This window comes from Canis lupus, chromosome 28, assembly GCF_003254725.2.
Source record: "Canis lupus dingo isolate Sandy chromosome 28, ASM325472v2, whole genome shotgun sequence".
Lineage (NCBI taxonomy): Eukaryota > Metazoa > Chordata > Mammalia > Carnivora > Canidae > Canis > Canis lupus.
This window is the reverse complement of record NC_064270.1, coordinates 25,488,200-25,503,935: the sequence shown is the minus strand read 5'-3', so window position 1 is coordinate 25,503,935 and position 15,736 is coordinate 25,488,200. Positions and strand designations below refer to the sequence as shown.

The 15,736-nt window shown below is 40.0% G+C and overlaps 1 protein-coding gene across 14 annotated transcripts in view; it reads left to right on the top strand.

Moving 5' to 3' along the window:
- ABLIM1 (actin binding LIM protein 1) overlaps positions 1–15,736 on the top strand; it is a 285,038-nt gene that overhangs the window by 229,111 nt on the left and 40,191 nt on the right. For 11 of the 14 annotated variants that reach the window (XM_049103113.1, XM_049103118.1, XM_049103115.1 and 8 more), the window contains exons 7-9: positions 6,382–6,469; positions 9,928–9,986; positions 12,400–12,483. In XM_049103113.1, coding sequence (XP_048959070.1) covers positions 6,382–6,469; positions 9,928–9,986; positions 12,400–12,483 — 231 coding nt within the window. The remainder of the gene's footprint in view (positions 1–6,381; positions 6,470–9,927; positions 9,987–12,399; positions 12,484–15,736) is intronic. The other 3 variants (XM_049103122.1, XM_049103120.1, XM_049103123.1) reach the window with 1 other exon arrangement.

The window sequence follows — 15,736 nt, the reverse complement described above, 5'->3', positions numbered from 1 at the left end:
CTTATGTGATTCTGCTTCTCCCTTCCCACCCTTGCATCTGCCACAGAAGCACCAGATCCTTGTTACCTACTTTGGCTTCCTCGTTTACTATCAGGTTTAGGATTTGGAGATCACCTAGACTGGTGTTTCCCCAGTTCATGATGATTCATGTACTCATTTCAGTGCTTATAAGACAAAGAAAGAAGCTGATTTCTAGGCCCTATCTTTTAAGGCCATCAAATCCATTTTTTAAAGGATCTTGGGTGTTGCTTATAGACAGTGAAATTAGAAAAGTCCTGATCTAGGCCAGCACACTCACCTCCAAGCGTCTGCATGTCCTTCATCTAAAGTCACCATCAACCAGAGCTGTGTTTGTAAGTCTTGGGGACAGGAAAGCAATTTGTTTATTCCTTTGGGTATTCTAAGCAAATCATCTCTGAATCAAGTTAGAACTTAAAAAAAAAAAAAAAAACTGCAACCTCGACCTTGGTAGTTTAACTTCCCCATATGGAAATGACTACATTCAATTATCTTTCAGTGTTACACCCTTGGTTTTTCTCAAGGGTCTATATAAGAAAGAAGTACTTCAGTGTTTCCAACCATCAGCAAAATTAGTGTGGAAGATAATTTTCCATTCCAGAGCGAAGGTCTCTCTATGAGAATTGTTTCGGTGCCTTCAGATGGTAGGCCTGGTTCTACTTTTTGAAAGCACTCAGGGCTTTGAGTACATTGTCCACTTTGAGTGTTAGCTTCTTTGCTTGTGTATAAGATTGTAAAAATAGCACCTACATCACAGGAATGTTGTGAGCCTTGATACAATGTGTGGCATCATATGGAAGTTCGGCCTACAATTGACTGTTACTAATTTAGAATAGAAAACCTTGCCTCTTTAGTGGCAATTGTTATGCGGCCGTTTTTTCACACAGTGAGACTTTTAGTGACCCGTTTTCCCTTTTGTCCTCATCTGCTGAGAAACTCAGATCACAACAGGTTTGCCTGAGTTTGGAGTCTCAATATTTTCTTTTCCTCTAAGGTTTTTGTCCGGTTGTTTATAGATCATGACTTTCTCTGATAAGAATCTGCAAGCCTTTGTTTGGGAAGTAGGTAGGGCATTAGTTATAAATGGCTGAAGGTTGACCTCAAGGCCCATCCTCCACATCTCCTGGGCTTGTGTTAGGAGTAGGGCAAGAGAAAGAGGCTAAAGAAAAGCTAAAAAGCACAGTTGGTCATCCAGAAGCTAAGCAGATTATCAGGCAAGCAGATTATTTGCCCAAGGATGGGTTCTGTAATTATGGTTCTCTCTTGCTACTCCCAGTGGGCTGTTGCAGTCATCACAGGGCTTGGGGAATCCAGAAATCCTCCTGGGTATAGGACACTATAGAGTCGTTGCCTCAACCCCATTCCCTGCCATCAAGAATATCCTTTCTCTACCCAAATTGCTTTTCAGTTAACACTGCTGTGTGAGCTTATAGGAGTATGGGATTTCACACAGAATCATAGAATTTTATGGCTGAATGAGACTCGAAATTGGCTAGTCCAGCCTTTCACTTTTTACAGATGAGGGGAGGGGCCTGGGGGCTTGGAGAGGTTAAATAGTGGCATCATTGAGGTCTCACGGGTAACACATTAAGGAATGACATCCAATCTCTTGATTGCAAATATGGTAGCCCTTTATCGGGGGGCCTCCTCATCCACGAGGTATTCAGAACTATCTGTTCCTGATAGTGGATTTTATTTTTAAATGTGGTGCTAAATCCTGCCTTATAGTAAATGGTATTACTCCAGATGGTATTCTAGTCTGTATGCTAAAGTTCCTACTCCAATTTAGAGATTAACCAAATAGTAATAATTACCACAGAAGTCTGACATAATCAGCACTATTAAAGGCAAGCCATTTTTTTTTTGCACTCTGAATGTGTAGGCAGGTGCTTTATAAAACTCAACTAAATAAGCAAATTGTTTATTTTCCATAGAGTTTAATGCCAGCCAGAATGTAGACTTCTAACACGTGCATTTTAAATATGTGAAAAAGAAGAAAACAGATTGTAATTTTTTTTTACATGGCAGAATAGAAAGATGGGTGGAGAACAGTGATTGCAGAGCTCTGGTGAGTCTTGGCAGCGCATCTTGCCCCACAGGTTCAAGCAGAGCTAGAGTTGTAGGGTATAAGTTTGGGGCCAGGTACCTAGTAACTGTCACTTATGAGGTCACCTGTCACAACAAAGCCCACACTGTGCTTTAAAAGTTTGTAATCAATGACCTCCTCTCCACAACGAATTGTATGTTTTTCATCTGTCCTTCTATAGGCACTAGTCTTCCATCTTGCTCACGATCTGAAATACTTCTCCTTCTTCTGTAAATGACTCCATTGTAAATGATTTTGATTCAGCTACATCCATTTGGGGGGTGAGTTTGCATATAAGCCTACATCTATGTTCAGGCCTGATCCCTTTTCCTGGCCCTGTGCATAGGGCTTGAGTGTGAACCGTCATAGGTACCAGTGTAAGAAGAAATGAAAGCAAGGAGGTGGCTCTTGCATGCAAAGCAGAGGCTCCCTTGTCCTTGAGCCCCTGACCCTGTGGTCCCCCAGGCCCGCACTGCTACAAAAACAGACTTTTTTGGCTGCAAATGGCCTTTGATTCTGGCTCACTGAATCACTTGACATGTTCAGCATCCTGAGATGAGTGAGTGCCTGGGTCAAGACTGATGCCCCTGGTCTTATGACAGTATTGTTTCTCAGCAGTGTTTTTGCTGATGATTTATAGACCAAAGCCCTGCCACATTGGGTCTTGGCGTATCTTTCTTCCACCTTATGTGACAGTTAATGTAACACAGTTACTCTCCTATGCCCGTCCTTGGGAAAAGAACGGACACCGAGAGGGCCTTTGGCCAGCGTCCCAAATTGCACTAACAAGCCTTCTCTTTGTGAATGGCCCCGGGACCACCTCTGTTCAGAGAGTTATTGCTAATTGTTGTTGTTTCTATTATTATTATGTGTAGTAGTGCGCTGCACCATTTTCAAAATATCATATGATCGTTCGCCCTAGTAACATCATTGTGAGGCAGTGTCAGCAGTGGAGTGTTATATGGTTGAGACTGCCACCTTCACAAGATCACATAGTGCTGAAACTGGATTTGAATCCAGTCGTACTTACCCCAATGTCTCCACAAGTTCCGCTAGTATTTTATGCAACTATATTATAGATGTTGTTTTTCTGCATGATTTTTTTCTCTTGGTAGCATTCATTTGAACTCTTTCCATGTAAGTTTATTTCATTCTTTTAATGGCTACATATGGTTTAATATTTCCTTTAACTACTTTCTTATTTGGGTTGCTTTCTGTTGTTTATTCTTTGCTGTTATAAATAATGTTAAAGATCCTTAATACATATACTTTTAAGCAGTAATGAGAGTTTCTGTAGGATAGCTTCCTAGAAGTGGAATCATGCATCAGAGAGTACATGCATATTAAATTTTAATAAATATTGCCAAAGCTGCCTCCCAAAAAGAATTTTGCTCACCAATAGTGTGTGAGAATGCCTTTTTCCTAACATTAATCTTCTCTTTATCTCTGCCCATTTGATGAAGAAAAAAATTTTTTTTCTAAGTTGTGTTTCTCTGACTCCTGGTGGAGTTGAGCTAATTATTTGTTTTTTGGGGGGAGATATATATATATATGCTTTTTGCCCATATTGCCACTTATTTTTTTTATTAGAGACACTCTATATATTCTGGATAATAATCTTTTGTCTGAAATGCACAGCAAGTATCTTTCCCTGTTACTCTTCCTTTAACCTTCTTATGTATAGACATTTATATGTGTGTGTGAAGTCATTATTTGCCTTATTGTTTCTAGATTTTGCCTTGTTTAAGGAAGCATTCCTAGCCCAAGTATACTAAATTATCTTCTATATACCCTTCTATATTTACCTCTGTAACTCTCTAGAATTCTTTTCAGTGTAGGTTATGAACTAGGAATCTAGTTTTACCTTTCTCTAAGTAGAGAATCCATTGTTCTCACCATTAATGGAATAGTCTGTTTTGCAACTCATTTGAAATGCCACCTTTATCATAGACTAAATTATCTTGTGTATAGCTGTGCAACTGGTTTTTCTATGTTATCTGTTTCACCAATTTATTTTCTATTCCTGTACCAGTATTGGAGGACTTTAATTGTTTGAGCCTTAGAATAATTTTTTATGTCAGGAAGGGAAAATCCCCCTTAATTGATGCTCTGTTTTTCAAAAAATGTCTGTATTTTTGTGCACTTTTTTTTTCCCATATGAACTTACAGAATCAGGATGTCAAGGTCTGTAGACAAAATTCCTTTGAGTATTGTGGTTGAGAATGCATTGCATTAATAGGTTCATTTTAGATAAATTGACATCTTTAAACATTTAGTTTCCTCATCCAGAAATATATGTCTAAATGAGATGACCTTGACCCCAAAGACGTTTAGATTCTCTTTTCCTTCAGTACCACCCATGAACATGTCTACATTATGATTGTTAGCCCTTTATGTCCATCAATTAAATTCTAAAGTTTTCTTTATGTAGATCTTGCATTGAAAGGTTTATTTGTTGCTGTTAGAAATGGAGTCCTGTTCTCCCATTACACTAACTAAATTTGTATTGCTAGTCTATAGGAAAGCTGTGAGGTTTTAGATGTTTTGTTTTATTTTGTTTTTTTATCAAGCTGTTTGAGCTCTTTCATTGGTGACCTGCATGTTTATTTCTTCTTACTGTATCACATTGGCTAAGACTAAAAGTTTGGTGAAATTAAAACTAAACTAAAAAAACTAGAACCTAAATACTTTGGTGAAAGTGTCAGCTATTGTGTGAGTGCTGTCTGTTGAGAATGCACCTAATGTTTCACCACTAAATATGATAAATACACTATATCAGTTTGAAGATCTCTCTTTCTACTCCCAGCTTTCTGAGGAGTGTGCTTTTTATTGTAGACTACACAAGCTTCCTGTCAAGGTGCCTTAATTTTTCCACTTACATTTTCCTTGAGAATCCAGAGATTGTCCACACTGGCTGGGAACTCTCAGCATTGGCATCCCAGCTGAACTACAGTGGTTTAGAACTTAGTGTGACTTCTCTCTTTCTCCCCTTTCACTCACATTTGACCCTGGGTGGCCTAAGGGAAGGAGCTACTTTGTGTGACATTTCCTATGCTTCCTTCATCCCCTGGAAAAAAATAATTAAGTAATAGTGTGTGAACCAAAACAAGAGCACCACTTCTAGAATTTTCTGATTGGCAGCATTGAACAGATTTCATTCCTGGCTTCTATTTTGAGATAACTTCACTTTTTTTCCACTTGATTGTCTTGAGTAACCAACCACCATCTCACACTCTGGTTACTAAGTGGCTTTGTAGTTTCTACTGGAGGGTGTGAGAAAGGAATCACTACCTGACCTCTGATTTCCTGTTGAGATTTCATGCAAGCACAGGGTGCAGTTACTTCTAACTCTGGGTTCTCAGCACTAACTGCCTTGCATGTGGTTGATGCAAAAGAAATGCTTCACAGTTGGTTGATAAAATTTCATTGCAGAGTATATTTGATAACTTTCAGGTGGTGAAGATTTTTTGCTAAGCTATAAACAGAAAGATTTCATTTTGTCAGGCATGCATTTGGAGCATGACTCTAATGTGACTTGGCACCTGTCTACAGAATTGTCCCTGTGTCCAGTGACATTTTGCTTTGGGGAAGTCAACACCTGCTGTGATGGCATCTGTCATATTTAGGAATGTGAAATGCTCATGAATAATGCAAGGCCGCCTCAGTAAAATGCCTTTTTCAGAAAACAATATAAGACTTTGGTAAAAGATTGTTATAAGCAACAAAGAAGAGAATTTGGGGTCCTTCTGAGGTGAAAGCTGTTGATGTCTTTTATTATGGTTTTTCCCATCTTGATGTAAGCTAAATAGATTTTATTATTTTTAGAGCGTGTAGTTAAGAAAGCAAGAACCTGCTAGATATGAGAATCCTTTCCTTTTATTGCATTAGTACAAACCAGTATTAGTCTCCACATCAATTTGAGTATTAATGTTTTGGGGGTACCATTTTTGGAGACGGAGTGGACTCATCTCAGACACGTGGTGTGTGACTGGCAACCATCCAAGAGCGACCAGGCCAAGAGAGAGATGGATGCCGGAAACCCCGAGAAGCAAGGCAGCCCCATCATCCAGGCATCAATAGCCGGTCTTTGAGCCCCTTCCAGTTCTGATGGGGTCAGTTTCAGCTTCCAGGGCTGCTGGTATCGGAGGTTAAGTCAATTGGACAATTATTTTTCTTGCCTCAGCTGTTCGCTTTTCCTCTAAATCCCTGAGTCCAGAAAAGAGGCTGAGAGCTGTGACAAGGTGTAAACTAAATAGTCCCTACCTCTTCTCTTGCAGGCAGGTGACAAACATTACCACCCCAGCTGTGCACGATGCAGCAGATGCAACCAGATGTTCACAGAAGGAGAGGAAATGTATCTTCAAGGTAAGGTGGACTCAAGAATTTATTAAGTTCTTCCCATCTGGGAAAAGAAAACCTTGCTTTGTTTGTTTGTTTGTTTGTTTGTTTGTTTGTTTGTTTCTAGAGAAGGAGGCATTTCATTAGTGGCCAGGCTCCCCAGATCCAAAATGAATGTGGCCCAAAGTTACCTCGTCAGTTAGTATTAGTCAGCCAAGCAGTTGACATTGCTGACAGTGAGCCCCTGAATCTGTTTTAAAAAAGGAATGTGTTGCTTCTAGAACAAATGAATAGGCCTTGATGTTTGGTGCTACGGAGGTGAGGTAAGATTGCAAATCAGAAATACCTCCTCCCAACCTTTACCAGGAAATTTGGGAAAGAAGACAAAAGAGGAAAAGCATTCATAGAGGCTACTTTGTCTTTGCTCCTTTCACTATCCTATGAGAAGGATTTTTTGACCCCTCCAGCCTGCTCTTACGCAGGCTTTCAGGAAGAAGAAAACGTCATACTTGGTGAATTGCATCACAGATGTATTTCATCCCATTGAGATGATGTAGCTGTCCTATTGAACGAAAGAGAGAGCGAGAGAATGAGAGAAAACATACCCAGAGTAGAAAGAGAAATGGAGAAGTTTCTCGTGGCAAAGAAGTACTCATTACTTACCAGAGGGCCATCAGATTTTTTTTTGAGGGAGGAAGCAGGGAAGGGGCAGAGGGAGAGAATCTTAAGCAGACTCCATGCCCAGCCTGGGGCTCAGTCTCACAATGCTGAGGTCATGACCTGAGCCGAAATCAAGAATTGGATGCTTAACCAAGGCACCCCCCAGATTTTTTTTAATTGAGAAATCTTCCCAGTGTACAACCATAACTAGTTTTTATCTCCCCTAAAATACTGAAACTTCTCAGAGGGAAGCTTAGGGGAGGATTCTCTTCCAGTCAGACAGCACCATCTGCACAAACATTTTACTATTTTTAGCTGGAAAAAGAGTCATTAAATCGACAAGGGCTTATCAGTAAAATTAGCAAGAACCATGAGAGCTGGTGCTCATTTAGTTTGGTAATTACCGGGTCTCATCTGCCTTCAAATTCATTTCTTTGTCTTTCTGCACTTAACACTATGTGTATTTTAATGAATGGTTTGCTTTGCTCTCTATGTTGTTTTTATACAACGAAGAAATGTCTATAGAAATGATTCTTGAATATTAAAGCAAAGTCGTACCTATTCTCCTCTAAAAAATGCTAGGTAAATGAGAAATTGACAATCCAAATATCCCTTAGTTTTAATGATGACTTTGCAAAGTTCTGATGAAAAAAGTCACTGAATTTTGAAGGTCCCAATAAAGACAAGTGACAAGCCCCCAAAACCATGGTCTCATGTGGACTTTATATGACACATTTTCCCGAGGGCAGGCTGTGAATCTGCCTAGCAATAGGCAGGTGTCACTTTGCATTTTCAGCATGAAGCAGATTTATTCTCTATTTGATCTCCAGGCTTTGTTTTAGATTTTAGTGTGTCAATCATAGCACTCAAAAACAAAGACACAAGAGTGTGTGTTAACCCCATGTCTGCTAGGAACTGAGACTCAAAGGCTCTGGGTGCAGCTCTGCACGTTCACATGGTTCTGGAACCTGAATAGAGAGTGATTTCAAGCTGTGCACAAATGCAGCACATTCATACTACAAATAAACAAGTATCCATTAAGATGGGCTATACTCAGAATTCCAGGGATTGTTGTAAATGTCTTCTGGAGTTGGGCTTCAGCGCTCTCTGCCTGCCCTCTTGGCACATCCTTGAAGAATGAGTAGTTCATCTTCCTCAGCATCTGATATTCTCCCCAAGTCACATTCCTTGTGTGGCTGACCTCTGAAGAACAGTGTGACACTGTGCAAACCCAGTATTCTGGCCAAAGGCTTTTACTCAATAGAACCTTCACAACGAATGCTGCTGTTGGGTCCACCCCAACCCTTGGCTTTCCACATTAAGAGGATTTCCTGTGCTTTGTAGCCAGCCTCAGAGTAAATGTTAATGCTGAAAGGACTATGTGTCTGTCTGGTCTGTTTGTTTCATTTTTTATTTTTTTTGGCTCTTGGTTAAGCAAGATAGAAATGATTGTTAAATAGGGATTCAAGTATTATTCTGATATAAAAGGTATTATCTTGTGGTTAATATTATTTTAGCTATTTTAGCTCAGTGGTATAAAATAATTCAAGAGTTACTGTAATTTAGTGACTTTTCAAGTACACACAGAACAGATAAAAATTTGGTAATGAAATGCGGGAGGTCTGATATTCTTGCTGACACTTATTAAATTTATATCGCTTACTTACTGCTTTCAACTTAGTAACTTTATTTGCTCAAGTCTTACCCAGGGCTCCTTCAGTTCTTTTGCCCATAACCATATTTGAACATATCCTTATGTGATCATAAGACTTAGATCTAAGGGGCAGCCCTGGTGGCTCAGCTGTTTAGGGCTGCCTTCAGCCCAGGGTGTGATCCTGGAGACCCAGGATTGAGTCCCATGTTGGGCTCCCTGCATGGAACCTGCTTCTCCCTCTGCCTGTGTCTCTGTCCCTCTCTCTGTGTGTGTCTCTTGTGAATAAATAAATAAAATCTTAAAAAAAAAAAAAAAAAAGACTTACATCTAGGTCTTACCCACAACTCTTTAAATGACATCTATATCTAGGCATACAAAATCATATCAGTGGGCTTGGATTCTTATAAGAGCTTTCTCTGGTATATAAGTGTTTTGCTTAGTTGTGTGATATGAGCACCATCCAGAGAAGGGTTTCATACTCTAAGAAGGTGAAGCATTGACTCAGGGACAGAAAAAAAAAAAAAAAAAAAAAAAGGCACTTAACCAGTAATTTCACTCATTCACAAGTGGAGACCTTTTTTTGTTAATTAAAGGTTAAAAGTTAAAGAAAACTTCTGCATTCGGAATATAACTTTCAACCTTTCTACTACTTGGCTTGATTTTTCCGTATCTTTGTAAATTACTGTGTAATTGGATCAACAAAAAATTCAGTGAGTTTTGCTTCTGGATATAGACTATCTGGTTTGACTCTATTTCCCTCATCTCAATTGCTTGGTTGTTTTGATGTTCTATAAACATGGTTTATGGATTATATTTAAATTAAATACAGCTTGTAGTAAAGATACAGTCATGACTTTTAAGGGATAATAATATGGTCCAAAGCAACAGCGACAACGCTCAGTCAAGAACTAAATGTCTCTTGAATCAAAACACTGTTGTGCCCATTAGTGGTATCTGTGGTCTAGAATTATGACCTTTATAGAGCAAGCTCAGACTGGTTGAGGAAAACTCACCTAGAGGTTAGAGTTGTCATAATTCACTTGGGCACAGGGCTCTAACACTCCCCTCTCTCCGTAGAGAAGGATATGATCTGTTCTCAGGAGTTCTGGCTAATAGGACTATGGCTTCTTTCCATTTCCTTTAACGCTTTGCGGGCACCATGTCTTTCCAGGTTCCACCGTTTGGCATCCCGACTGTAAGCAATCTACCAAGACTGAGGAAAAGCTGCGGGTAAGGAAACAATTAGAACTGTGATGCCAGGTGCATTTGCCGCTGTCTGTGTCATAGTCGCTTATTCTTGGAGCTGGAGTTTGGGTGAAATTGCTTTTTCATGACTTTTTTTTTCTTAATAGCAGATCAAGTTGAAAGACCATTTGGCCAAGGAAGGAGGTTCTCTTCCCTCCTATGTTAAACCGATTGTGTTTTTTGTTCCAAATGTTTGTGTCGGAGAAAGTAAGCCTTGCCTCACCAGTTGGGTTCATAGGAAAGCATTCAAGGGAACAACCAAACCATACAGATGGGAAAAAATGATTCATAAAGTTCTAGGTCCAACATTTGGTGACCTCACCAGACGTTTTTGTACTTAGCCCATAAGGTACCACCCTGACCCAAACTCTGCATCCATGGTACATTTTACTGACCTCTTAAGTCCAAATTTCACTGAGTAGCCTCTATCTCCAAAAGCCAGTGGTTTGTCAGATGAAACATTTAGGGAAAACAATGATGAGCCCAGAAGTGTCAATGTGAATAAGCATTCTGGTAACTTAACTCTTAGGTAACATCAAAATGCTTCAGTAACTGTCCTCACCGAAGCACACTCACAGAAGGATAGAGCCTCTTCATCTCCCACTTCTGAAGCCTTCTCCTGGTCTTATTCAACCCTGACAAGACCTCCAGATGACACTATTTTATGTGTTTCAGAAGCAAAGAGCTGTACACCCTTATAAGTCAGGATCATTATCTATATCCTGTTCAGATGCCCTAGTTTTTTCCTTAGACTGTGAAATATTTTCTGAGCAATAATCACACTGGAACCCAGGCCACGGCCTCTCAGTTTGGCTGACTTAGTGGTACCCTTGGAAAAACTGTAGTTTGTGTTCCATTTGGCATCTCAGGGAAAAGAATGGCCCGAATTTATTTTGGAAGCCAAACTCTGGAGTATGGTGTCAGATCTGCTTAAACTGCCATTAGTAGATATAAGCATCTATGCATCCTAACCCCATTGGCATCATATTTTTATGGAAAAGATTTTTTAAAAACCTTTTTCTTAGAAGAATGGAGTAAAAAGACAAACTGAAAAGGAATCTGTTGGTCTCTATTTCGACATAACAGCTTCAGCTTGAGCATGATGTGTATTAACCCTCAAGCCCATCCACCAGGCAGGTGCACACTGGCAGTCACCCATGTTGGGCACCAGAGTCTGAAATTTTTTAGGAGCTATGGATGCTGTGAAATATAAAGCATATAAAGACTATTGTATCTTTATAAAATCCTAAAACATTAAAGATAGTAATTATTGTCATTCTTATCATGAGAATGTAAAATTCATAGCATAGCTTGAGGACACTGCCCAGAAACCACCCAAGTAGCTAGTGGTCTGTACTCTCTACAGTGTTGCTTTCAGTTTTTTGAATAATCATTTTCACTTCATCCCTGATGAAGCTTTTTGGGAGATGAGGAGAAGAATGCTAATGAGACCAGACTACATGGAATGTGGGTCTTTTCTCTATAAGGATTGCTTGAGTTTGCAGATAGTGTGACTAAAATGATACTTAAAAAAGAAAAAAAAATTGATTGCATCTTGATAGAACTCCCTGGTTAAGTCTATGAAAACAACTAGTGAAATACTTCTCTTTCTGGCCAAGAAGAGCTATTAGCTTTTCTTCCTTTAGTAAAGTTTTCCAGAAAATTCCAAAGCTTTTCTCCTGAAGCCAACATTCAACCACTTGGGAGGGCAGGCCAACCCTCAGCTTGCTCACCTTTGGGAAGCCCCATAGTGTATAGAATAGAGCACTCCAGGGGGGAAAAGGTTCCAGGGTGCCCTGAGTGAGGTATGTGCTGACGTCGGTGGGGTTTAAAGGGGAATTGGTTTTTGAATAAGGGAATAAATGTTGTGCTCTCTTAAGGGTGTGTCTACAGATCACAGACCTTGAGCCAAGATTTCCAAGCCTTTCACGGGGTATCACATCAGTGCAGTTACCATAGCAAAACGAAAATGTTTTAAGAATCTCTGCAACCCCACTGAGTAATCCACATTCTTGGTATTTAAGAACTCACAGGGCATTTGTAATGACAGATTCTTAAGGACATCTCTCAATGGCTTCATTGGCTCCTTACTCTCCATGTATAGAAATTTCTAAGCCGAAATAAATGGAAAAGGAATCATGGGGAGTTAGAATGTAGATGAATAAACTATAACTTGAAGACCAGTTAATATGCTTTTAAACATGGGCTCTCCAACGCACGCACACACACACACACACACACACACACACACACACACAACTATAAAGCAATGCCACTTGACATTTACTATCAAATTCATTTTCCCAAAGGTTTTGTTTTGTTTTGTTTTTTTGTGTGGTGTTTCTAAATTGAGCTTATTTCTTTGTTCATTCTTCCCTTTTTTCATGTTTTATGGCAGCTGCCAAACAGTCATCGTTCTTCCTCCGATTTCTTTTATCCCAAAAGTCTGGTTCGACGCACAGGACGGTCACCGTCTCTGCAGGTTGGCGCTGTGTCTAAGCCAAGGCTTAGAGACGCTGTCCTAGTCCGAGGCTTCTGTCGCTTATCCTGTCCATGCTGCTTTCCCCACATAACTTCTGTGGCTCCTGCAGAAGCAAATGCTTTTTCTCACCCACAGAGTGCATCTCACATTCTGATATGGCTGTTTCCTTTTCTGAGTATTGTTTTCATTAGAGTACTGGCTAAAGCATTACTTTCATTCAACCGAGCACATTAGAAGCTCCCCCTTTGGTCCTGTATCTACACATTTGTTCATTGAACAAATATTTGCCAAGCACCCAGGTAGAATGAGTGCAAGGCTGGATGCTCTAGACCTAGACCAGCAGGAAAGACACATAAATAATAGACAAATGATTATAAAGTGGTATTAGAAACCTGTCACATAGATGAGGGCATGTCAGATGAGAAAAAGAATCTCAATGGCACTTCCCGGGGATAGTGGCCTTTGAGTTGAGTTGTAGAGGTCCGTGGAGATGAGCACACATAGAGATGATGCCAGGGGGTGTGGCTGGTGAGAACAGCAGCAATGCCAAGCCGAGGAACACAGTGCTTGGATAGGGAGCACTTTGGCTCAAGAAAGCAGTAGTGAAGTGAGAAGGGAGACAAGAGGGACCAGGCGCCTACTTTGCCGAGGCCAGGAGCTTTAAATACACTCTCTGTTGCTCTCCCTAAGAATTGCTGTGAGGTAGCTGTCCTCACCCCCATTTTCAGGTGAGAGACTGAGACTCATCACAGTTGAGTGATTTCCCGAAGAGTTAGCCCACTGGTAAGTGGAAGAGCTAAGAGTGGAAGGCAGGTTTCTGAGTTCATAACTCGTGCTCTTTCCACTACGCCACAGGGGAACTTAGGAAGATAGGAGGGGAAGACCGCATGCTAAGTCTGATGTGTTTAAGAAAGAGGGCAGCATGACGTGCAGAACCATCCAGAAGCCAGGAGAGGGCTCATCCAGCTCTCCAGATGAGCAGTGAAGCAGGAGATGGTGCTCCCTTCACATACTTGACCTCCTTCTGGGGTTCCTGAGAATCTGCTGAAACCAATTCAATTATAACTTTCTACAAGTTGATCTTGGCCCAGATGAAACCCATTTTTTTTTTTTTTAGATCTGCTAACAATTCCAGATTATAACATAACACTTTAGTCTGGTCTCTGTGCTTACACCTTTTTTTCTGTGCCTGCTCGAACAGTGCTAAGGTTGAGGAGAGTTGCTTAGTGTACTTTCATTAAAACTTTACATTCTTTCTTTAAATGGTTTGGAAGAGAGTTTGAAGCATATACATTTAGAGCAGAAAGGAACCTTTTAGACATCACCCCCCAAGTGTCTTCATCTATAGAATGAGGTAAGCCCAAAGTGCCCCCCCCGCCCCAGCATCAGCAGTAAGACTTAACTGCAGATTCCAGGCCTCGGGTACGTTATGTTGGCCCATGATACTGGGTTACGCTCCAACTTGTATTTGTCATTATGATCTTCATTCTATCTTAAAGCTTCAGCTCCAGTGGCAGAGTTTTCACATGCAGTGAAATTATAGTCTCCTGAATCCAGGGGAACAGCCAAAGACTGTCCCCACTGCAAATGAGTGTTGCTCAGAATTAGAACCTCTATTTGGCAAGACGTTGCTTTTTCAATAGTTTTTGGATCCCTTTCCCAAAAGTATGCTTTATAACTCAAATAGTGTTCTGTCTTGTTAGCCTGAGGCTATAGTCAAGTGATGCATTTTGAACAAAAATCTAATCTTTGAGTGTGAGATTTTTTGGTTTGCTCCAGACCCTTAAGTTTGAAAGAGCCTCTTAGGTAGTGGTGGGTTGAAGGAGAGAGAGCTCTGTTTTTAATAACTACTCTCTTCCTGTCCTGGTTCAAAAGGGACATCTGATTCCCATTATCCAGCCATAAATATCAATGAAGTCAACTTCAGCTCCATCACAGAAAGTTGTAAATAGCTTGGGATCTGGCAAGGAAACAGGCCATTTGACAAGGTCTCCCTTTACCATTGGCTATTGAGGAACAGCTCACCAGAACTTTTGAGAAGCCTGAAAATTCCAAGGCAATCCTCAGGTCATACAGATATATTGATCTTTTAGATGCCTTACACAAGCAGTTCATTTCACCAGAAATGATAGTTAGTTATTAGGTAAATCAGCTGTACTCTTGCAGGGACATTCAGCCCTCTGTGCTCCAGAAGCAAGTCTTGGTTTTGTTGTAGAAGAAATTTACAGGAGGAAAGTCATTTTATTATTTATATTCTACAGTTGCTCCTTGTCTCCTCGGGCTGAAATACGGGTAAAAGAAAATGATGAAGTAGAATTACCTAAGAAGAACATTCAATTTTACTTACTTGGACAAGTTTTATATGAATAGTGAATTTTGTCTATAGGTAAAAGTCAATATTAAACATTTGTAATTTCTGCTATAATTCATTATAGACAAAGCAGATGGCATTCCCAGACCAAGTTTTTTAGAATCCACAGTGGATCACTTGCTAAATTCTAAAAAGGAGCATCTCTGATGTGTGTTTGGAGGCTAAAGCATGAATGGACTGCCATACAAAATGGGCATGAGATTTTTTTTCTTTTGAAACTAACATTCACTATTATATGCACTTGCAAACCTATAATATACCAAACATATACCGTGTGTATATTTTTTAAAGAGCTAAATAGAGGCTTTATATATGTCTCGAACAAGGAGATAATGTTGGCTATTGTTTTATTAACATCACTACAATACATGCTGCTTTATTCCAGTCTTTTACTTTATTCGAATATTTTATTCTATTTTGGTCTGTTTTTATAATTCATCAGAATTATAGGGATTAAGATTTATTCTGGAAAGACATTGAGGCTCTTGGCCATAGTAAAGGGTGATGGCATTTGTGAAACTCTCCAGAGAAGGGTCTGGTATGCCCATTAGCTCAAAACTTCTTTCTCCAAAGGAATTAATTTCACCCTTCCTTGACTTAGCAGTGAACATGCAATGTATGCAGATTTTAAAAGTATTCCTTCTTCTGCAGCTATTATCACCACCTTGTCTAGTGAACAACAAAAACCCAAGGCAGGTACTGTCAATCTCAGCAGCACTTCGTATAAGGTGTCAATCACCTTATATCAGTAGTCATCCCTTGGCATTCATCAACTCTATCCCATTCAGTTGCCTGTAGTGTCCCCTCCTTCTTAGAGCATGGCTTTGGAAGAATGCAAGTTAGATGGGTAGTTGTCGCACCCTTGCTCCTGCTGAAAGTGGG